At 43.2% G+C, this 25,201-nt stretch overlaps 1 protein-coding gene across 3 annotated transcripts in view; it reads right to left on the bottom strand.

Annotated features, from left to right (window-relative positions):
• The window catches only part of slc35f3b (solute carrier family 35 member F3b), a 96,387-nt gene that overhangs the window by 7,965 nt on the left and 63,221 nt on the right, over positions 1–25,201 (bottom strand). For all 3 annotated transcript variants that reach the window (XM_072669506.1, XM_072669505.1, XM_072669507.1), the window contains one exon: positions 6,386–6,728. In XM_072669506.1, coding sequence (XP_072525607.1) covers positions 6,386–6,728 — 343 coding nt within the window. The remainder of the gene's footprint in view (positions 1–6,385; positions 6,729–25,201) is intronic.

The raw sequence follows: 25,201 nt of genomic DNA, 5'->3' as shown, positions 1-25,201 counted from the left end.
ACACTCTCATTTAACTGCTTGTGGTTCTGTGAGCCGTCATTGAGTCTACATAGAACCAAAATCCCTTGAAACAGCACTTTTTGTTGTGGGGTATGTACATGTGTACCGTGTAGGTGTCCTCAGGTGTCCTCGGCTAAGAACGTCTCTATTCAATTCAGGTAAATATGTCCTAATATGCTGTGAACAACAAAGTGACGTCTATGATGCTAATAATAACGGGCTCATCAAACCCCTCTGACTTCATCACAGGCTTGTGTCCTGCAAGATTCCTGGAAACAGTAAACACACACACTGCTGCCATGCTCATAAACCACATCAAACTACTGCGGACTCCATCAGCCAGAGTGGCCTGTTATTCCTCCCAGTGGTGCCAGAATATGGCCTCATTCCAAATCCTTTGAAGACACACTTGCGAGGGAGCAGATCTACGCTCTGCCACTTCTCCTTCCCCTCCTAGAGTAAACACACCAACAGTAACAGTCTCTAAATCATGTCTCTGAATTAAGACAGGCAGGTTTGAGAGTACTGTATTAAAATACCAGAGCTTATAGCCATTTATCACTAATGCAGCAATGCAGTCTTCATAGAATACAATATACACAACACACATATTAATCTAGTGTATATATAAAACATTAGCACCCCTGACAGGTGTAGTGAAAACACTTAATTATCTACAGTGGCTTCTGTCAAGGGCTGGATATATTAGGCAGTAAGTGAAGGTGTTGAAACAGGGAAAATTGGCAATCTTAGGAATCTTAGGAATCTGATACAACTGTGATGTTCTAGACGACTGGGTCAGAACATCTCTGAAACATTAGGCACGTCTTGTGGGGTGTTCCTGGAATGCAGTGGTCATACACTATCTATAACAAGTGCTCCGAGAGAGGACAAACGATTGACCTAAGTGAGCATGTAAGGCCGCCAGGACTCCTTCAGAGGTCTTGCAGAGTCCATGCCTCAAATGGTCGGGTCTCTTGTGGTGTTACAAGGAGATGCCTACTTAATATTAGGTACTAATGTTATGGCACATCCATCCATCCATCCATATCTATATATATACATACATATGTTTGCTCACATATACACACACATTTTCTATCCTAACCTAGCTAGTAGTTGCTGTGGGTTGTTGTGTTGCCGAAGTTCTCCATAAAAGAAAAATCATATTAAGGCAAAATAAAAGGGTAGTCAATAACGGGGGTAAAAAACGGGGTATTAAATAACAGGGTGGTAAATAACAGGGTATTAAATAACAGGGTGGTAAATAACGGGGGGATAAATAACAGGGGGATAAATAACAGGAGTAAATAACAGGGTACTAAATAACAGGGGTAAATAACAGGTTACTAAATAACGGGGGTAAATAACAGGGTATTAAATAACAGGGTATTAAATAACAGGGTGGTAAATAACAGGGGGATAAATAACAGGAGTAAATAACAGGGTACTAAATAACGGGGGTAAATAACAGGTTACTAAATAACGGGGGTAAATAACAGGGTACTAAATAACGGGGGTAAATAGGGTATTAAATAACAGGGGGGTAAATAACAGGTTACTAAATAACAGGGGTAAATAGGGTATTAAATAACAGGGGGGTAAATAACAAGGTACTAAATAACGGGGTAAATAACAGGTTACTAAATAACGGGGGTAAACAGGGTATTACATAATAGGGGGGTAAATAACAGGTTACAAAATAGCAGGGGTAAATAGGGTATTAAATAACGGGGGGGGGGTAAATAACAGATTACTAAATAACTGGGGTAAACAACAGGGGGGTAAATAGGCTTGTAAAACCACATCTGAACATGTTTTGCTTTAACCAACCTTACTTAATTATTACATCAAACAACAAGGGCATCATTAAACTAAAGCTAGGCGATATGAAAACATCACAATATTTATTTATTTATTGACGATATACAATATTTATCTTAACATTTTGTCATGCCGACAAAATGCACCAACAGTGTAAAATTTTTTAAAACTGCTGTCCAAATACTTTCACATACTCAGTACCATGATTTTTACTTAATAATATACTTTACTTCATTGAATAAATAAGACTGATTACACTCTTGATTACTGATTACTATTCTTTAAGCAGTGACGATATCCACGGTACACTCACAAAGCTTATTGTGTACCACGATAACAAAATTTATCATGATACGATTAAATATAGTCATATTGCCCAGCTCTACATTCAACCTGTTATTGAGTATAGAGGCCTCAGGCCACAAACGAAGGGCTAGCCCAATTAATAAGCAGCAGCATTCAGACAGACCAATAAAAAGCTAAAAATCAATCATTTTAAATAAATGAGAATGAATTAAAGAGCACAGAGAGCTCTTTAGAGAACTGCAAAGGATGAGTATCAGATAAAAATAGCAGCTGAATCCTCCTACATCTGCCTTTTTTTGTTCTGTACCACTCAGGGTCATTCACAACCCTGAACACTGAGCACTACACAAACAAGCCACCAGCCATTAACTGCCCAAATGAATTTGAGTGTAGGGACCTTCGGGGATCTTGGTTTCATTAGGAAGTCTGGCTCTACTCCCTCATCGATCCTGGAGACTTCAGTGGCCTGTGGTAGTGGAGGCAGTGGCAGCTGTGACCAACAGATGCTGATCACTAGTCCCTCCACCCAGCCCCTGGATTTATGCCCAGGTCCAGGATTTTCGCTCAGCTGACCTGCATTTGCCACCATTACTTACTCTCCCCGATTCAGCCGTTCCCAATTTCCACCCAGTAGCTAGCACGACCAGCGTGCACGTAGTGCTACATCATATAAATACCCTCATTTAAGACTTGGACTTGGTCATGTGCAGCTGTGCCATTACCCCCTGCCCTCCTCCATACAAAGCACATAAAGCAAAGCAGAGTGAAGAGAGGTCTCTCAGGGCTGTATGCTAATATTTTAATTTATAGAACACTGATTTGCTCTTGGTTCGAAGATGAAAGACATGTTATTAGAGCCTCTTGAAAGAGCAGGGATCGTCTCCTGAGAGGCTGCTCACATGCTACAGTTTCATTCACCATAACTTGAAGCAAATGAAGCTACATAAAGCCTTTATGTAAGAGCTGACTACAAGCCAGCAGAAAATGTTAATGCTCGCTGAATCCGATCCGACTAACAACTACAGTCAAAACAGCAAAAAAGGCAAAGTAGGTCAGTTAATATATTAATATGTTAATTTAATTTTATGCTATTTAATGCAGATATTTTTTACATTTATATTTATATTGATCTTATTCAAATTTTCTATTCCCCCTTAAATGGTGCATCTGTTCTGTACAGGCTCCAGAGTGTAATAGCTACTCCATTTAAGGTGGAATAGAAATTTTTAGTAGGATGCTGGTTTAAAAAAAAAAAAAAAAATATATATATATATATATATATATATATATATTTTATAATAAAATATATATGTGTGTGTATATATATATACACACACACACACACACACACATATATATATATATACATATATATATATATATATATATATATATATATATATATATATATATATATATAGCTGAATTTGGCCTTGAAAGTCTTTGACACCTACATGGTTAGGGCTGTACATCCTAACAAACTGACAGAAACGTTTACTCCTTAAAAAGCATATGGCCTGCTGGCGTACAATCTTCTATTATCAGAGAACAGCCCCACCAGTTTGTACAGAAGTCCCTGTAGTTACTGAGTAGCACACCTTAGTGTGGGATAAGCCTTAGAGATCGACCGGTATGGGTGGTTCTATAACCAATGCAGATGTTTAGGTGTGTGTGTATACATATATATATATATATATATATATATATATATATATATATACACACACACACACACACACACTTACTTTTTCTTTCCCTTTTATCTAGTTCTGTAATGTTTACTGTACAGGCTACAGAGTGTAATAGCTCCACCATTTAAGGTGGAATAGAAATTTCAGTCGGAAAAAAATAGAAATAAAAAATAAATTAAAAATGTAAAAAAAAAAGAAAAGAAATAAAACATAAAAAATTTAATAAGTAAAAAAAACTGTTTCTGTCTTGGTTTTAGAAAAATGTATCTAATGCAGACAAAATGAGGCAGTTCCAGATGATGAGCTGCACCATATGGACAAAATATCCTACTGTTATTATGTTGGTACATTTTGCTATAGGCCCTGCAGTCTCTTAACACACTGAGGAGAACTTCAACTGACACTGATCATGTGTCCGCAGTCCTCTGTCCATGATAACGGAAGAGGATTATTGACCACCAGACAGTACTTCTACTATAGCCGGCTCTCAGTCAGTCTGAAGGTCGAGTTTATGCATGAAGGAAAAGAGAAACAGATTTCAAACCTGGACTCTGAGATAAAAAGGAAAGCCTTCCCCTCAACGACTGACTCTAGACTGCACTTTAAACAAGCAAGGAGGCTTGTTTAATATTCAGAACACATGGGCTTAATGGAAATAGGCAGCGAGAGCGAGTGAGCACGAGAGAGAGAGAGAGAGCCCGAGACAGAGGCTTTCCTTTCAACAAAGCACATTGAAATGCAGCAGCAGGCAGGGTGTGTGTGATGTAACACAACCGAGATTGTCCCTGTGTCCCCCTGAACTGTCACAGTAAGACGGAGACAGATTGCGACAAGGGACTCCTCTTTAAACTCAGGTACCCGTCAGGCAGCTGAATTTGGCCTTAAAAGTCTTTGACACGGTTAGGACAGAAACGTGCTGTAAGTGATAAGCAGGCCTCGTTTACCCCAATTGTGGATTTACCTCTTGAAGAGCATAAGGCCTGCTGGCGTACAATCTTCTATTACCAAAGAACAGCCCCACCAGTTTGTACAGAAGTCCCTGTAGTTACTGAGAAATACACCTTAGAGATAAGCCTTAGAGTAGAGATCGACTGGTATGGGTGTTTCTATAACCGATGCTGATGTTTAGGTGTCAGGGTCTGCTGATATCTAGATATCTTTTCCGCTTTATTTGCATGCTAAAATGTACTAATAATAAAAACAACAACAAGTAGATGCACAACATTTCTGAACTTCATCATTTATTTAATACTGACGAACCATCTTTATAAATAAAAATCAATTAAACTGAAAAAATAAATAAATAAATATATATATATATATATATATATATACACACACACACACACATACACATATACTTATTAATATATATTATATATATTAATTATAGGTAGAGCTCACAACTTTCTGCATATTTATATAAAACAAAGTCCTCAATTAACCAACTGTGAATAAACTTTCTCTTTTTGTGCAAATAACCCCTCATTTTTGAGTTAAGGACATCGTTCAAATTAAAGCACATTCCTTTTTATATCGTACTGTAATGTTGACTCAGTTGCAGTCCCTGAGTCTTCCTCACTCTGCTCATCTTTCATCAGGACATGCCTGACTTTAATTTGGCGCTACTAAACACGGATATCGGCCGATATATTATAAATGGCAATTATCAGCCCGATATATCAGCCGACCTCTTAAGTGTTAAGGGGTTAAGATGAAAAGAGGAACCACTTTAACTGGGTGAATAACTCGAGCGGCGTGAGGGACGTTGCAGCATTAACACTGAAGCCCCCGGGAGCATATATTTTATATTATTTTTGTATATTTTTGTATAATACTAATTATAGTATAGTATTAACTATTATTATTGACCCACGTGCCCCATCTCCCCTGCTGTCCAGCGCCTGTCGCCTCTCCGGCGGTTGGCTACACACTGTTTCGTTAGGGCCGGGTACGAGCCTTCAGCAGGCAAAGAAGAGGAATGGCTAAAGTGATGAGTCAGGAATTCCTGGCCATCTTGGCACCCAGCCACTATATTCCATAGTGAAGAGGGTAGAGGCGACAGGCGTGGGGCGCAAAGGAGTGGCGGGGCACATGGTTCGAGCTTTAGCTTGCCAGGTTTAGGCTGAAAACTTGTAAACCTGCTCTGGTTTTGCTTTAGCTCTTCAGGTTGCTCAGACTCAAAGAGTGGGCGGAGCCAAAAGTATGCTGATGCATCAAGTGGGGCTCACATGGGTGGAACGTGGGCTAGGTGGGTTCCAGGTGGGCATGGGCTGAGTGGGTGTGTACATGTGTTGTTACAAGTACACATCAATTTTACATATGTCCCATCTAGGGCCCATGTCCAGTGTACAACCCAACTGGGGTCCATGTTTAACCCCTCGTGGTCACATCACTGACCCTGGTGGGCATACACATAGACAAAGCTTACTGGTTCCCAATTAGGCTAAATCATACAGGTCCTACATGGGCATGTTAGCTGGGCCCAGACTTCCCAGGGGTTCCTTAACAGGCCTTAACAGCAGGCCTTTGGCTCCACCTCTGCACCAGAAGGATCCTCCTACCTGAACCTCTGCTTGGGCGTCTGCCTCTCCGGGCTCTTGCACATGTGGCCGACGTAGTAGAGTGGGAAGAAGAGGCAGTTCCACGTGGTGGCGAACCACGTGAGGGTGAAGGGTGCGTCAAACTGCTTGAAGGTCAGTTTGGCCAGCTGGGTGGAGCCAGCCCAGGACGAACACACGCACATCACCATAGCCACGCCCCACAGCGCCTTGCGCACTTGCACGGCCGTCACTCGTACGCAGCAGTGCAGTCTCCGCCTCCCAGCTCCTGACTCCGCCCCTGCTCCACCTCCAGCCGGCTGTCCATCCGCTGTGCCTGCCACGTTCTCCCGTGGTCTGTCCTCTCCTGAATAACACAGAGACAGCTCACTTAAACCTTTGCGGCTCTTCTAAAGACCGAAAGATGTTCCTAGATCAGAAAAGCTGGATGGAGGCAATATTCCAGCTTCCTCCTTACAATTTAGACAAGATCACTGCTGTGTGTGTGTGTGTGTGTGTGTGTGTGTGAGTGTGTCCTCTGAAGAAACTAAAAAAAGCCCCTTGTTGCAGCTTAATTGAGCCAGAAAGAAATCAATTGGACCTTTGAGTAAAATATCAGGTAATCAAGTACAGCAGTCTGCAGGCCAGGAGAGGACAAAAGGGGCAGGAGCCAAGTAGAGAACCTGAGCCAACTTCATAAACATTCATTCAAGTTCATTCACCCTGTCTGACACTCAGATTTATGACTGCAGGACTGGTTCAGTAGTCTCTCCAGAGATTTCGCGTTGAACCAGTGGAATTACTGCGTCCACATATGGGGACATTACATTTCTGCTCCTCTGCATTATGACCTTTTGGCCCCATATGAGGATATTGTTTTTTTGCAAGTCCAGGTCTCAGGAGGTTAAATTAAGGTAGCTTGAGATGACCCAACACCTTACTAAGACATTCTCTGTTGGTTTCTCCCAAGGTTTCCTTCTCTTTTAGAAGGTTGCCTCCTAAAAACTCAGATTCTGAGGGAGAACCCATTCTCCCGTTCATATGAATAGTTCTAGAGACTTGTTCTAGAGTTCTGAAACTGTTCTGGTGGCTTGTGGTCGCCCAACGCCTCACTAAAACACATTGTGTTCATTTTTAAGAGGTAAACACTTTATGGACAAAAGTATTGGGACACCTGCTCGTTCATTGCTTCTTCTGAAATCAATAGTATTAGAAAGGGTTTATTCTGCTTTTGTTGGAGTAACCGTTTCTACTGTCCTGGGAGGAAGGCTTTCTGCTAGATTTTGGAGGAGCATTGCTGTCAGGATTTGGTTGCAATCAGCATTATTCAGAAAAAAAGGGCCTGAAGCTAATACTTGGCCAATCTGCATTAATAACACCTCTGGCAAGTATCACAGCCTGATACTAGTGCAGGTGTCGCTAACATGTACATGTGGGGCCTGTATGGGTAGCCCAACGGAGAGCAGAAGGTCTTGTAATTGGGTTCCACGTTGGCCACCACATACAGATTGCCCGCCAGGGTTGAAGATGGGACCAGGAGGGGTTGAGCATGGGCTTAATAAGCATTTGGGTTGTGCACTGGGTTGGGTTGTTCCCATACGGGAACCCCAGCTGGGTCCCGATAACATTTACAAACCCACTCCGAGCCCATGCTCACCTAAAACCTACCTATTCCCATTCCATCCATGCGAGCCCCTCATGGACATGATAGCTGGGGTTCTGTGCAGCAACACTCAAGTGTCCCAATACTTTTGTCCACAGTGTTTGCCTCCTAAAAACACTCCTCTACAAAGTGCGTTAGTGAGGTGTTGGGCAACCACAAGCCACCAGAACAGTTTCAGTGCACCAGAACTCTCTAAGTCTCTACAACTATTCCACGGAGATGGAGCACCATTCGTCCAAAGGAGCCATAGACCAGAGACGAATGTTGGCTGGGACAGTGCACCACCACTCCAGAACCAGCTCTATATCCAGAAGGTCCTTTGCAACCAGGGGGCTTTCTAGCAATCCTATGACCAGTTCCTTCAGACGACCAGTTTCCTTAACAGCATCTAAGCCCAATTATTGGCAATTACTTCTAAGGTCCACCTTGGATAATTCTTACCAGCCTTAGCTGAACTCATTACCAGAAACATCCCCTGTTTAACCCTGTTACATAAATCCAGTGAAGCACCGCCTCAGCCTGACATCTGATACACCTCAGTGCTCCTGATACACCAGTACTGCTGGCAGTGATGTATCTCGCTGCTTTCAGCTCCCTCCTGTTCTTCACCCGAGTCAGTCAGGCTCTTCACGCCGCTGACGAAGCTCTCTGGGAAACTACTCTTCTCCTTGATCACAGAGGCTCGTAAAATAAGAGTCCCCTTTGTTGTTCTTTTTTTCACACAGGGAAAATAAAGAAATAATTAAGTACTACCGGAGTGATTAGCCGGGCTGTCTGTTCACGCTGAGAGCGTCCTCAACCTCATTAATACAAGCTTTGATTCCTCTCATGAGGGCAACTGTGAAACTGGGGGCTTTATACCCACTCTAGCCCACGCCTGGCGCTAATAGCTTCACGTTCATCTGCTCCAGAGAGTCCTATTCTATTGGCAGATAAGCCATGTGTGTGTCTGTGTAAAATTACACAGCTGTGTCAGCAATGGGTGCAACTTTAAGCAGCTGAATGCATTTCTTAGAAAGGCGTCCACAAATATTTGGACATTGTGTATCTGTATTAATTTATTTGTTTATAGTCCCACCAATGTGCTAAAAATAGCCGACCCCCCCAGCCCCACCCCCCGAGGTGTACAGTTAATGTTAAATGCTCTGTGACTTTTCAATAAGCCTTTGCTGGTGCTCAGGCCAGACCTCATTACAGCTCTGTTGTTGTTGTTTTATTAAAAAAAGCATGTTCTACTATTCAGACAAGGCTTGTATTATGTAATTATTCTCTGATTTTAATGATTGTGCACAGTGTGCAAGCAGGGCCCTGCTGGCTGCTACGCTGTACGCTGCAAAAGTGTCTGAAAGCTCTAATAATATCCCCAATAAGCCAGCCTGAAATCCCCTGGCATGTGCTAAGATGTGCTCCACATCTAGAGAACCTAGTACTGTACAGAGACGAAGCCCAGGAGTGAGCCCAGTGTTTTTACTATAAAATCGGTTAACAGGTAACATTTTAGGCCACCTGAATATGGATGGCATAACACCTACGGTACCGTACAGTCAGAGAGTCTGAACATGTGCTGATTATCATCTCGAAATCATCAGAGACCCGAATGCTGGGGTATTGCTTCATATATTGGGTCTTCTTGTGCTGCCAAGCAAATCCTTTAGTACTCAAACCCTTTCTTATATACACATCATTAATTCTTTTTTATATTCCATGTACTCTTGACACAAAAATACGTGCTGCAAACCTATAGAAAGTCATAAAGTCATGAAAATAAATAAAATGCGATATACTGTAGAATCAAAAATACCCTGATGAACATTTTCGGCCATACCACCCAGCCCAGATGGTAGCCTACACATAAAAGTCTAACCCAACAGACTTGACGCAAGAGGCAAGGCATAAATAATATTGTTGTAGTACACCAATGATCCAAAACATTATGACCACTCACCATAACATTGATTATCTCATAACACTGGCGAACGTCAAGGTCTGGGATGTATGTTCGATGGCAACTGAACAATCAGTACTTGTAGTAAACGTAATGGAAATGGGCAGCCATGAAGATTTGAGACACTTTGACGACTGGTTTGGTCAGAATATCAGCAAAAACAAGAAAGCAAGGCCTTCAGATGGTGAGCTACCTTCAGATGGTCTGAGGAGGGACCAAATTGATGGCAACAAGGGCCATCCCATCTGGCCCAAACCAACAGAAGGGCTATATGAGGCAGGTGGTCATTGTGTGTTTGCTCATCGGTGTCTAATCACACTAGAACAACCCAATTATCTGGATTTTCTCAGTAGTTGAGGTAGCATGCTGATCTCCAGAACTGCTTTCGACATCCTACAGTCCCTAATATTCTTATTATTAGCAACACTGGCATGCTTAGGTGACGTATGACTTTACGGTTGAGCCCTGGAAAGCAAGAACTTGCTCCAACTCTGAGAATCAGGACACCTGATGACCAGTAAGCTGACGATGGTGGAGCCACCGCTTTAACAAGGGCAAACCCTTACATTCAGAAGACTTGGTGCAAGGCTTGTGGGGTTCTCCAAGTCTGCAGTGGTGAGTACCTTCAGATGGTCCGAGAAGGGACCACAAGGAGGGCAATGAAGTTAATCCCATCTGGGGGATCCAAACCAACAGGGGAGCTTTTTTAGGCAGGTTGTTATAACGTGTTGTCTTATCAATGTATTTCACAGCAAGGTTCTTCAATGGCAGTCCTGATGGCAGCACTGGTGTCCAGCAGAGCTTGGGGATTTCTCCGGTTACCTCTGGGAATTCTTAAGGACACCAGCCCTCCAAGATCAGAACTGAAGAACCTTGCTCCACAGTCATCTGGCGATAATGTTCCTCTGCTTGCCAACTTCTGTATCGATGTCTGCTCTCTGAGACAAAATGACAAGCGGCCGGGTTATTTATACACTCGCACAGGAACAAACACAGAGGCGCTCGGGCACAAATCTGCTCGACATAATGTGGAGACGGATTTTGGTTTCAAATATTTCCGTCTTTGGTTCAAAGTCACCTCCAGACCTGTTCGGTTTGGCCCTCCTGGGCCTCCGTCCCGTCTCCGGCATAGGTCTGGCCGCCGATCCACACTGCGGCTTAGCTTAATCTTCCAAACAGGCTGGCAGGCCCAAGCAATCTACCCCAGAGGGGAGAAGTACAGAGCTAAGCACTTTTTAGGCTGAACACAACAACTGAACCTACATCCTCTTTTGATTTCTCCCGTATTGCTGCCTACACCGCACTGATGAACTAGGCATGAATAAAACATGTACCATGCACTGCACGTAAGGTGGCCTGCTTCAGAAAGAAGCGGCCGTGAACAGCAGAAGGCTAGGGAGCTGTCACGCAAAAAAACTGGTATCTCCAAAACAATTTGGAGTATTCCAAGTCAATTTGGAGCATTTCTATTGGTCAGTTCATCAGGACATTCTGATACAATGTAAAGAACAACTGCCAGATCCACAGAAATATGGAGATACAAGGTTTTTGCACAACGATATGATTTGGTAGGACCATGTGAAGAGAGCTTAGATGAGAAGAACCAGTAAAGATTTAGCCAGAAGAGCTTCTCGAAGACTTCGGCCCTATTTGGACTGGGTTAGTTTTACATGGGTAGGTGGAGTAATGTCATTTTTTTGCAATCTGATTTGCATGGGATAAGAAATCTCAGCATAAATGACCTCCACAAAACGTAATAACCAATCTTATAACCCACTTATAATAGTAATATTAATGTAATAATGACATTTTTAGTGTGAAAATTAGCAGCTACGTGTTCATAGGCTATGCTACACCATGAGTTGCCTAAAGCTGTCACATGCATCGTGCCTATGGGAAGTCCTTTGGTTGGTCTTCTGGAATTGACTGAGGTTTGCAACTACAGGTATCTGTGACATGCCAATGAAACTAAATGCTGTCTTGCTGAACATGATTTGCACAGGATTAATGTAACCTGATTTTTATGGCTGGTAAAATGCACAGAAATCTGACTTTGGACGGGACTAAAATCACTGAGAAACTCCAGTAATAATTACAGTACACCACCTCCACATGTAAAACTAATCCCAGAAGCCCCCATAGGGCTGACATTGCTAAATGCATGAACATAGAGGACCCCTGACTTTGGAAAAAGTCCACTGATCTACTAAAGGTTGAATATTTGAGACATATTGGATCTGTAAGGATCGTTCTGACTGTAAAATGCAATTGGCTGATACCTGACCATACTACCACGACCTGTGAACAGTGAGGGGAACCATGGGGAATGGCCACATTTAGCTGATGGAGCGGTTTTTAACCCAAAGCAGTGAACTACTTAATATTCATTACATTTAATATGCAGGACTGTAGGTGGCAAACGTCATCATCTGTAATGTAACTTCTCCTACAGCTTAATTGCAGTACTTTACCAAACAAGCTCTTCTATTGGTTGGGACTTCACTGCTAGAACTGAAGACCAAAACATCAGATTAACCACCTTGCCTTTTTGAATGTATGTAAACATTGTAAAAGCCTTAAAACAATGTGTTTACAGTCTATATAGACAATATTGTCTCAAGACAAAAGTATTGGGACACCTGCTCATTCATTATTTCTTTGGAAATCAAGGGTATCCTGCTTTTGTTTAGATTGTGGAGCACTGCTGTAAGGATTTACAGCAGATCATGTTGGATGAACTCCCAAACTCATCCCAAAAGTATTGGATTAGGCACCAACCATCATTCCAGAGAGCACAGCTCCACTGCCCGGCACTGGGCCACGCCACTACCCATCTATCCCAAACCTGGCATTAGGCATGGTGCCAATAGGTTCGTATTTATCTGCTTCAGAGAGTCCAAATCTATCTGCAATACTTCTCTATGGGAACTAGACAAGCTGTCAGCAATGGGTTCAACTGAACATATTCATCAGAAGGGGTGTCCACAAACATTTGGACACTGTGTTTTTTGCGATGCCACATAATCTAGGACATCCACCGTATTAATATGTTCACCTATACATCCACTTAGCTCTGCCCATTTCAGCCTGGGCGGCTCTTTTTCTAATTAGGTCCAATCAAACCGGGCAGCCAATCAGAACGGAGGTAATTTACATAAGCTTGTACACAGTAATAAAAACGGCCTAAAGTAAACCCATGATACACTCTACTCTCCTAAAAATAAGGTGCTACATGTGGTTCTTATGAAGGATGACATTGAAGAACCTCTTTTCCATGGTTCCATGAAGAACCATGTTTATGCATTACAGACATGCGTGAGTGTGAGGAACCTTTTAAAGGCCTAAAGAACCATCTCCTGATGTTAGGGTTCAGGTTCAGGGTTAGTGGACACGCCCTTCCTGCTGTTATTTACCAATTCAAAGGCTTTTACACAGGCACAGATCTCATGGGTTCAAACAGTCGTTCTATGGAACCACCTTAAAGTGGACAATGGCGGACATCAGTCCTCGTTGTCCAGTCCAGATGTCCTTGCTATTTCTGTGATCAGGTTTCTGTAACCCAGACATCTAGCCCAAGTCAATTTTGAGCATTTCTATTGGTCCATTCATTAGGACATTCTGATACAGTGTAAAGAACAACTGCCAGATTGACTTTATCAAAAAGTGAAAAACCAGAAATATGGAGATACAAGGTTTTTGCATGACGATATGATTTGGTAGGACCATGTGAAGAGAGCTTATTTACCAATTCAAAGGCACTGATCTCTGTTAGAAACATGGGTTCTTTACAGAACCAAAAGGAGTCGTTCTATGGAACCACCTCAAAGTGGACAATGTAGGACATCAGATGTCCCTGCTATTTCTGTGATCGGGTTTCTGTAACCCAGACAGCTAGCCCTTCAACATCTTGATGGATGGTTCTGTTAGGAATGAAGATGATGGAGAGGCCCCTCCTTACATCAACCTTTTTACACTTGACTGAGGTTCGACTTTGCTCATGTTTAAGTCTTCAATCTTTCATACCCTCTTTGCTGAGCCCAATCCACTTCAGGACGGGACTCTCCAATGTGTGTGTGTGTGTATATAGACTTCAGTAGCTCTACCCCCTCCAATTTGTCTCTGCAGTGCAGATTTCTCTTGCTGATAGCTGCAAATCTCCAGCACTGCCACTCCAGCCAGCCCCCCAACCCCCTACCCCTACACAAAGCTCAGCCACCAGGAAAAAGCATGCTCCCCAGCCCTCACACACACACACACACACTTACTGTATGTGTTGGGAGCGGTTGCCTGGCTGGGCACTGATCCATGATCAACATTGCTGCTGAAGGAACTACATGCCATTCATTCATAAGCTTTGTAAAATGAAGAATGATGACAAAGGGGTGCTATGAAAGATGACAGTCAATAAATTATTGACATATTTAGTAATTTATTTATTGAAAACCCCCAACAGAGATCTGCTGCCCTGAGAGCAGCAAGTGGTCTGCATGGGCTACATGGAGTGTAGGCAGTGAGGCAGTGTTCTGGAGTAGAAACGGGTCGGCTGCGTCCCAATACTTTGCCGAAACGTCCTCTCCTAGATTCTGTTGACCTGGGCCTCATGTGGATCCATTAGCTAATCAGCTCTCCTCTCTCTATATTTATTGAGGCCATGAACTACAGAGCAAGGGTCATTCTGATTACTTAGATGTAGACCATTTATGGATAGTCCATTTTAAATACTCACTACCTGTGGCACCACAACGCCACCACCTGGTCTGTGCATCCCTAATGCACACAAAATAAACAGAATCTGAAATTAATAACACACTGTACATGTGGGTATTTGGGCAATACTGGGTTGTAAACTACAGGTTTCATTCGGTTGAGGGGGATTCCTGCCAGCTATATCCTGAACAAATGTTGTTATATACAAACACACTATCTGTCCAAATGTTTGTGGACACCCCTTCTAATAAACACCATTAGCTACTGTAAGTTGTACCCATGGCTGACACAGATGTGCATATGTACTGCCAATAGAATAGGACTCTCTGGCGTGGTCTAGAGGGGTATAAAGCCCCCCAGCTTTGAGCTGTGGAGCAGTGGAAGAACTGGTGTTCTCTGGAATGATGGATGGTGGTGCTCTGTCCAATACTTCTGGTGTGAGTTGGGGAGCTGGGGATAAGATGGGGTGATTGCATTCAGCCACAAGAGTGTTATTAAGGTCAGGATGTTGGATGACAATCAAATCCAATGTTTCAACATTTAGTAGAACGCCTTCTTCCCTGGATGGTAGAGAAACAGTTACTCCAACAAAAGCAGGAAACCTTTGATTTCAGAAGAAACTATGAACGAGCAGGTGTCCCAATATTTTTGTCCATATAGAGTTTCTACAAAAACTGCATTTCTTGGAGAACATGTCATTCATTCCCTACACCAAATAACTCTCCAAATAAATGATCGTTTCCTGCCAAAAGCTTCAAGCAATCCTCACAATCCAGCATTAACGCCTTGGTCACTGTCTGAAGGACAGGAGGTCAGGGTGTATGCATCGGCTGTGAAAAGCAATTACTCATTTTTTCTAATTCTGTACTCAGCACATTAAGCCATTAACAGACTCCAGTGCGTTCGTATAGAAAACAACCACTGTCTGCATTAATGAGAAAGACAATGGTTGAACAGTTTCATGGAAATGAGCTTTTATGGAGCTGGCTTCCAAAAACAACAGATGTGTGTGAATGTGATTCAAAAATACCAGAGCATTTCTGAATCTGCAGCGTTTTTGACTATGTAATATAGACAGACAGACAGACAGACAGACAGTTTTAAAAGCACCCTAGATGGTCAGTCTGTGTTGTTCTTGGTATGGTTGAACAATGAGAGTTCAGTACATGGACGTGACGAACCCTGAACCTCGAACCCTCAAACACTGCTGTTCCTCTTTTAAATGAACATCCAGCAGAACCACAACAGAGCTGTAAAACAGGCCGATTCCAAAACCCCAAAACTGTTACATCACAGTCTTGACTCATTATATTTATCAAAGCTGGAGAAACAGTAAAACATGACGCCGTCTTCTCATCATACGGGTTGCTACGGGAAGCAGCTCTCGTGACCGCGGCTTTTCCTGTGCCGGTTTCCACAGAAGGGGAGCTCAAACTTGGTACATAAAAAAAGCAAAAGCTAAGCTAAAAGGCTAAAAGCTAAAGCTCATCGTTCCATTGCCGGCTCCCTCGAAACTACTTTCTGGCCTTCAGGAAATAAAGCACTGCTGATTTTTTTACTGGTGAGACTCGAGAAAGCCAAACCTGAGAAACTGAGTAGGGGGCAAGGCTAAAAGCTAACCGACTACTCTTCTATCTCTTCAACTTGTTAACAGCACATCGCACTGAGAGGACACAGCGAAAGGACAGCCGCACTGTCCGGTAAGATTTGGGGATGATTATAGTGTTTTTGTTACGGTGTTTAAAACTATGCTGTGATATACGGGTTCTGTGAGCCGCTACTAGAGCTGTTTACCAGCCAATAAATACAGAGCTTAGCATATATTTTTTTAAATGACCCCAACATAAAAGAAAAATCTGATTGTTTCAAATAGGTCAAAAATAACAGGGTGGTAAATGTACATTAGAGCATTTTCTGTACATCACCCCATCCAAAGTCACACACTTGCTATTTATACATAAAAAACAATGTAAACACTCAGTAAATGCATTTTTAAAATAGCAAGTAACTTTAATTGGGACAGAAAATGCTCAGATGCAGTTTTACAAGTCCATTTACCACCCTGTTATTTTTTCGTACAATGAAACATGCTGATTTTTCTTCCTTTTATATCTGTTTACATCACTGTGATGACCCACAGCCACACAGGATGGCCTAGCCTAGCTTAGCACAGCTGCTAAGACTATAAGGAGAACTCTCTAATTATTCCCTATAAGTCTATAAGGTTAGCGAGGCTTCTGGACGCAAGGCATAGGAGGCATAGAGAGCGGTTTTGTGCCTGTAAAAGTCACAAAGTCACAACGTGGCGTCTGGTTTGATGTGTGGCGTGAGGAAGTCATGCAGCAGAGTGGGCTCAGTGGAGTGGGTGTGTGGGTGGGTTTGTTTACTACAGTGTTTGGGAGAAAGTCAGATAGAGACTCAGACGCTGGGGGCAGATCAGCCTGACCTGTCAGTCACGCTCTCTCTCTCCAACACGTACTGGTGACGAGACTTATCTGCCAATTCTGATGGATGAACAGGGAAAGAAAGACACACACACACACACACACACACACACATGCTTGGGGATGTTGATCACGGAGGGAGAGGCTGATGAGAGGGATACACGTGTAGGCCGAAAAAAAGCATGTGATCTTGAAACTGCCTTTGTTGCATGCACACACACACACACACACAAATATACTGAACTCCAATCAATCTCCTTTACCAGTGTCTTGCTGATGGCCACAGTTGGGGGCTGTCTGGGATGTTCACTCTGACAGCAGATAAGACAGTGTGTGTGTGTGTGTGTGTGTGTGTGTGTGTGTGTGTGTGTTTGGGGCAGACCACAGAGTTCTGCAGTGTCCAGCTGGAGAAGCAGATGCTCAGGATATAGCCATCTACCCTCTATAGTGACCCTTTAGTCACATCCTATACTACTCACCAACAACCCAATAGGCAGTGTATTTGTGAGTGAGTGTGTGTGTGTGTGTGTGTGTGTGTTTTCGTTTAATTTTCGAAAATGTACAAACAAAAAACCACATGGTTGACCTATGAAGTCCCCATTTATTAAACGTGTTGGCCCCATCAGTGCACCAATGATCTCCAAATGATCTGGAACACCGCAGTGATGCCACAGCCGTACGTAAGTGGCAGTCCAATAGAGCCTGACCCTCTCAATCTCTTCATCAGTCAGAGTGTTGCTAGCCATGGCAGGCGTCTGCCCCTCTCCACATTAACACAGATGGCTTATTGTGGGTTAAAGGTCCAATTAAAACTCCAATTTGGTCCGTAAGAATCCAAATATTTCTAAAAGCACAGCTTTTTCTTTGGTTTTGCGTCCTGTCCACACAAATCTAGCATTTTAGGTGACCGGCCTGCTGACAGGAACAGCCTGGCCAATTCAAGCTGGAGCTCCTGGCTAACATTGGGTACGTTTTTCTTTAATGGTTTAGCAGGTCTACCACATGATCAACAGGACCAAGCTAGCTTGACAATACTGGTTGACCAGCATGACCAGCAACACCAAGCACATCAAACGGCACATCGACCGGCTTAACCAACAAGACCATGCTGGTCAATCAGCATGACCGTCATGACTAAGCATCATCACAAACCAAATGCAACATGCCCTATTCTGGTGTGCTGGTGAGGAGCTGGTTAACCACCTAGCTCACCAGTACCAGTATAGGGTATGAATGTACCTGGATGTCTTGCTTCTCAACCACCTCGACCATCCAAGTTCTGGTGGCTTCTGCTTTGTGGTAGAAGGCTAAACCCCTCTCTGATAGACGGAACTAGGTATGAGAGATATGGCTGAGTTAAAGGGATGTGACGGGGTGGTTGCAAAAACCATCATCATGAACATGTGGACAGGATAAAGGGGGAATTAATAGAGAAGGATTCAAATTCAGTTAACTTAGCAACTCTGCTTTCAGAAATCTGATGGGGTCTTACTATGTGGGACTTTTAGCCCCCCCCACACACACACCACCACCATGCCATACGAGTCCCTTCCTTATTTTAGGCTCTAGAAAAATGTGTGCGTGTGTATGTGTATGTGTGTGTGTTTAAGAGACTCCGCAGCAGGCATGCTGACAGCCATACCTCACAACCCCCCCCATCCATCTCTGTCCTGCACCTCCCATCATCCCCCGACCTCATATCTCCAGCCGTGTGAAGAAGACAGAGAGCAGTTTAACACACTGGCTTCAGTCCCAGCACTCTCTCCTTTAGATCAATATTTCATAGATTGGCTGCGAGTCCCCTGCTGCATTTAATTGATGAGCTGCCACTACAGGTGTCTCCCCAAACAGAGCCATCCCTTCCAATTCCCAGAGCAGTGGCAGAGTAGCCAAGCTTACGCAGCTCGTTTCCCTGATACAGTAAACATGGCCACAGGAGGCTGTAGTGTGGTCGCTCAAACAAAACAGGACGCTTCTCACAGTCAGTCCAGTCTGGAAGTTGAGTAAGTTTACCTGCATTACGAGCATCAGTTTACCCAAGCTGTTAGGATACACCAACGCTGTATGGACAAAAGTATTGGGACACCTGCTCATTCATTGTTTCTTCTGAGATTAAGGGTATTAAAAAAAGCATATCCACCTTTGGTTGGAGTAACTGTCTCTACTGACCAGGGACTAAGGCTTTCTACTAGATTTTGGAGGAGCATTGCTGTGAGAATTTGATTGCATTCAGCGACAAGAGTATTGGTGAGGTCAGGATGTTGGATGATCACCACCACAGCTCATCCACAAGTGTATTGGATAGAGCACCATCCATCATTCCAGAGAACACAGCTCCACTGCTCCATAGCTCAATCAGTCAATAAACAGATGCAACTTATTAATAAACTCATTAAAGAAGAAGGACGTGAGGTAGAACACCATTTTACTGCTCCTTTAAGACCTTCAGGGTACCAGTTTTGTAAAACGAGCTGTTTTCAGCTTTCCTTAGAAATGTTCACTGAGCATCAGCACAGCCAACAGGAGGGCAGTTAGCATGTCTGGAAGTCCCTCCAACACGGACGAAAGGTTAGTTTGTCCACGCCAAAACACGTCACCCCAAAGTAAAAGCATGCACGTCTGCCTCAGCACGCTGTTCCCAGCTGTCCAGCCCTGCGTTCAGCACTCTGCTGCACCTTAACTCTCGATTTATATGACACGATGGGCGGAGGTTTTCAGCTGGAGGTGAGCATGTTTACACTGGATGGAGTGGAAACTCTGTTTGGCTGAATTATGGGTGCATTTAGGAATAGGGCAGCCGCCTCAGCCACTGATTACAACACGACTGGAAGCCACTTAACACTACCGCTTAAGCCTCAGCTTCAGATAAAATATATAGACGCATCAGACCCAGTCTTTTACAAGCTTCAAATCTCTGTGCTTAATCTATAATAGCTACAAATGTTATGTTTATATATATATATATATATATATATATATATATTTTTTTTTTTTTTTTTTTTCTTATATACATACATATAAACAAATGTTTAGTGTAAATATATAAATTAATAGCATTAATGAATAGGTGACCAAAAATGATTCAGTATGCCATCATTTATGTATATATATATATATATATATATATATATATATATATATATATATACACATTCAACTGTCCGATTACAATTTTGGCCAATTTTTTTTAAAAATATATATATATATATGATATTATATATGATTAATATTATATAATTGTAATGTTCTTTTTTTTTTTTAAGAACATTGCAATTGGCCAAAATTATAATCGGACAGTCATGTGTTCAAAAAAATTAGAAATCGGAATCGGCCAAGAAAATTGCAATCGGTGCATCGCTAGTAAACTTGATTTTTCGCCAAACTGTTCCTCTAACATTAGATTTACTGTCATGTTTTTTTGTATTTTCTTCTCATAAACCTTGCTTTCTCAGCTCACACATTCTGATCTAGGCTTATCCTGAAGCTTAGTGAGCTGGAAACAGCTTAAATTGGTTATCAATTGGAATTTTTTATAAGAAAACCCCCTGAATTGGTCATCTGATGCACTGAGGCCTTCAGTTCTACCGTTGAGGTCCTAACCAATGGGAGAGCTCACTTGGCTGCATCTGCCTAGATACTACGGGGAAGAAAATCCTGATTAGTCGATGGAGAGAGTTTATATACGAGCATCGTTCTACTGAATACAAATGAACCAAAACTACATTTACATTTACATTTATGGCATTATGGCATTTATCCAGAGCGACATACAGGGTTACTCGTATTATACAGGTGGGCCAATGGAGTGTTAGGAGTCTTGCCCAAGGACTCTTATTGGTGTAGCGCAGCACAGTCACCCAGACCGGGAATCGAACCCCAGTCTCCCACATGGTGTGGTAGCTCACTGGCAGGTAGTGGTGTTATCTGTTGCGCCACACCAACCAACAAAAACTACATGTGTGTATTTCCTAACTCCCAGAAACCATTAGACCTTCTCTGAAGGGGCCCAAACTGCTTGCTTATTCCTACTGAATTCAGCATAACCTCATACGCTCTTGTATTTGGCCTGGGTTGTAATCGGAGTGGAACATGTGGCCGACTACAGACTGATGAGTAGGCTTATTCTGAAGCTTGGTGAGCGAGAAGCAGCTTAAATTGGTTATTAATTGGAAAATTCCATATCGAGATCCAGCCTTCCTCGAGTTCCTAATACAAGCATGCCGCTGAGTACTCATCTCACGATGACAAATTCAGAGGCCTACGACTCGAAATCTCCCTTAACCTTAGGGCAAATGTCACCGCTAGATCTTCACCACAGGAGCGCTAAAGGTCCTCCGTCAACAGACTCTGGATCTGCAGATGTTCTAAAACATCCTCTCTTGATCCGCAGCCCTGTCTGAACGAAACCCTCTGGGATTCTACTGCCTTGATTTAGACAGAATAAATCCAAGGGAATGTGGAGCGAATGTCATTTCCTGCTCATCTTCTCTTACGCCTGGGTACGTCCAAACATCCGTTGACGCTTCGCAGCGATTTGTGGAACCTCTCCGAAATGGAACACTTGACTCATACTGCCAGGCTCCTTTAAGACCGCCAGCCCCCCGTCCCGCTTTCTCCACAGCGTGCAGCAGTTTATAAAGGCCGGGTTGGAGACCAGCGCTGGTGCAGTCGTCCTCCTGCCCCTTTGTGCGGAAAGATCAAGTGCCTGCTTAAGAGAGATGAAGCACCCAAGTCCTCATACTTGCATTATCCAAACAGGGACCTGCCATATCATCACACACACACACACACACTCTCAGGTTCTGTACGCACGTGTAATGACAGCCGCGCAAATGGATTTATAAAGCAGACTGATGTAACACAGCAGGACACTATTACCTAGCCTACCAGGACTCTTACTCTATACCTCGGCTAAATTTGCATGATATAAGCCCAACTGCGGCACGTTTGTAAGGGCCGGATGCAGCAGGTACGCATCTAAAAACAGCTTAAAAGGAACACGCCAGCTTCCTTCCAGCCTTTTCCAGTTGTTTGGGAAGCGGAGGAGGAGGAGGAGAAGGGTGAGGAGGAGGAGGAGAAGGGGTGGGATTGCACCTTCACTAAAGCTGTGAGATGAAAAGCCGAACATGTGGCAGTCAAACAGCACGAGCAACAGCAGCTCAATGACTCACTCTGCTCTCTTCCGCAGTCGCCTGGCACTACCTCTGTGCTCTCCTGCAGCAAAACACTCACTTACAGCAGATTCGACTTACCAAATACGCTACAGTGCAGCACGGTAAACGGCCAATCCAGCTTGGGCTGCGCTCACACATATAGCACGGTCAGACAGTTCTGTAGGGTTCAGAACCCTACTCTCCCACATGGTGTAGCGGCTCACCAGCAGGTAGCGGTGTTATCCGCTGCATCACACCACACCAACCACCATGTTTAGCAAGATTCTTTGATTTTAGTGCCGATAAAACTGATGGTCATTTTGCCAGTAATGTGGTCACTAGTAGAGATCTGGAGCTACGTTGGACAATCTTTGAAATTTTGACCCGATAAAGAAAACCCCCTGAATTGGTCATTCAACTCCGGATAGGGTAGAGAAAGTCCGGACAGTGTTCTCACCCCCTTGTTTCGTAGCTGGGATGTGCTCCAAGTCTCACACAGCATTAATCTGATGCACTGAGGCCTTCAGTTCTACCGTTGAGGTCCTAACCAATGGGAGAGCTCACTTGGCTGCATCTGCCTAGATACTACGGGGAAGAAAATCCTGATTAGTCGATGAAGAGAGTTTATATACGAGCATCGTTCTACTGAATACAAATGAACCGAAACTACATGTGTGTATTTCCTAACTCCCAGAAATCATTAGACCTTCTCTGAAGGTCTAGAAGGCCCTGAGGGCTCCCAAAGTGCTTGCTTATTCCTACTGAATTCAGCATAACCTCATACGCTCTTGTATTTGGCCTGGGTTGTAATCGGAGTGGAACATGTGGCCGACTACAGACTGATGTTTGCAAACAGTCAGGGTTGGTTTTGGGACTTAAACGCTGGTTGCAGTAAAATGATCCCCAGAGGGGCACTCGGCCGGAGCCAACCCTGAAACATGACCAGCCCTAGTGGGACAATAAGGGTTTAACACATCGCACACACACACACACACACACACACACACAGACCTCTCTGCTTTCCAAGATGCAGATAATTCACATGAAGTGAACACTTCTGTGGAATTACATACCAGTCTCATGGTGCGAACTGGAGAGGACTCCCCTTAGCCCTTAGTCCCGACTTCAGCTCTTCAGTATTGGGCTGCAGGGGCTTACAGAACGACCCTGAGGGCGGCCTGACTGTTGCTAAAGTGAACAGTGTGTGAAATGCCTCATTTTAGCTCGTAATTCCCAGCAATAAAGACTAAAGAGTTGGTCAGCATTCTCCAGTTATTCCACAGCAGCCCGAAATTCAGCCGAAGTCTGGGATACTAAGCTGCACTATATGTCTAAATATTTGTGGACGCCCCTTCTAATGAATGCAGTCAGCTACTTTAAGCTGCACCCATTGTTGACAGGGTTGTGCAAATGCACACACACACACAGACAGCTTGTCTAGTCCTTGTAGAGATATACTGCCAATACAATAGGACTATCTGGAGCAGATAAACACAAACCTACTGGCACCATGCTGCCTAATGCCAGGCATGGGCTAGAGGGGTATAACACCCCCCAGCAGCATTGAGCTGTGTATTCTGGAATGATGGTGGTGGGATCAGCTGGGGAGTTGGGGATGATGAGGTGGGGTGGTGATCAATCATCCAACATCCTGACCTCATAAATACTCTGCAATCAAATCCTCACAGCAATGCTCCTCCAAAATCTAGCAGAAAGCTTTCTTCTTCCCTGGCCAGTGGAGACAGTTACTCCAACAAAAGTAGAATCGACTCTTTTAAATACCCTTGAGTTCAGAAAAAACAGTGAATCAGCAGGTGTCCGAATACTTTTGTCCATATAGTGTTTTTACATATATCCTATCCTCTTCAGCACGCAACAGCTTAGCTCAGACAGTTTGCTGATTCAGCCCAGACTACTTATTAATTGAGGCACAATATAGGGCAGCCAATCAGAACAGAGCTGATTTACATACATCAGTCTTAAAGGGAGAGTAACAAAAACAGCCTTTTCTACACTACTCTTCTATTTAAGGATTTGAATGAATGCATTCAGCTACTTTACTCTGCACCCATTGCTGACACAGATGTGCAAATGCACACACAGACAGCTTGTCTAGTCCCTGTAGAGAAGTACTGCCAATAGAATAGGACCCTCTGGTCTCTGGTGGACTCTCAGCTCTATTTAGGGCCGCTATAAAAACTCCTCTGTCTAGTCTTACACACCGGTCAGGGAGTTTTAAACTACCAGGTTTTGAGCAAAACCAATGGTTTTATATCAGTTAGCTCTGGTCTTTTACGGTAGTCGAGTAGAATCCATTAAAAACACACTCATCATGTTTGACATCTCTAAATTAGTCCACATTTGATTATTACTGCACACTCTGAATGACACCATATTGACCCCACTGACCTTTCAAAAACTGAGGAGCTGCTTCAGGAGCTTCTGTGACCTGAAAGTGAATTACAGTTGAAGAACTAATCTGAAACATAAATGCTGCTAAATGTTTTGGTCATAAACACATGCTCTAACACACACACACACACACACACCTTCTCCAAGGGTTCGGACCGCTTAGGCCCGCTGGTCACTCATGGGCTGAATAGGAAAGGGCCGGCAGATGTAATTATCTATAACTGCACAAAGTAGCTCAACAGGAAACAGCGGTTTCCTGTGTGATCCTCGGCCTTCAGAATAAAGGTGCTACGAAGAGTTTACTTCTGGTTCCACGCTTGTAAAAGTGGAGCGGTTACTCAGGAATTTACAGTAAGTACTAAAATAAGTACAGTAATTATGCTTTACTTTATTGTAGGTACTAAATAATTAGAAGTCACTGAATAATGTCTCATAGTTATTGAATAAGATTAATACTAATAAGGTAATTTATAATGCTTTCTGAATATACTGAGTAGCTACTGAATAATTAATTAC

This window comes from Salminus brasiliensis, chromosome 24, assembly GCF_030463535.1.
Source record: "Salminus brasiliensis chromosome 24, fSalBra1.hap2, whole genome shotgun sequence".
NCBI classification, from domain to species: Eukaryota; Metazoa; Chordata; class Actinopteri; order Characiformes; family Bryconidae; genus Salminus; species Salminus brasiliensis.
The sequence above is the reverse complement of the archived record's forward strand: the minus strand, read 5'-3'. Positions and strand labels throughout refer to the sequence as shown.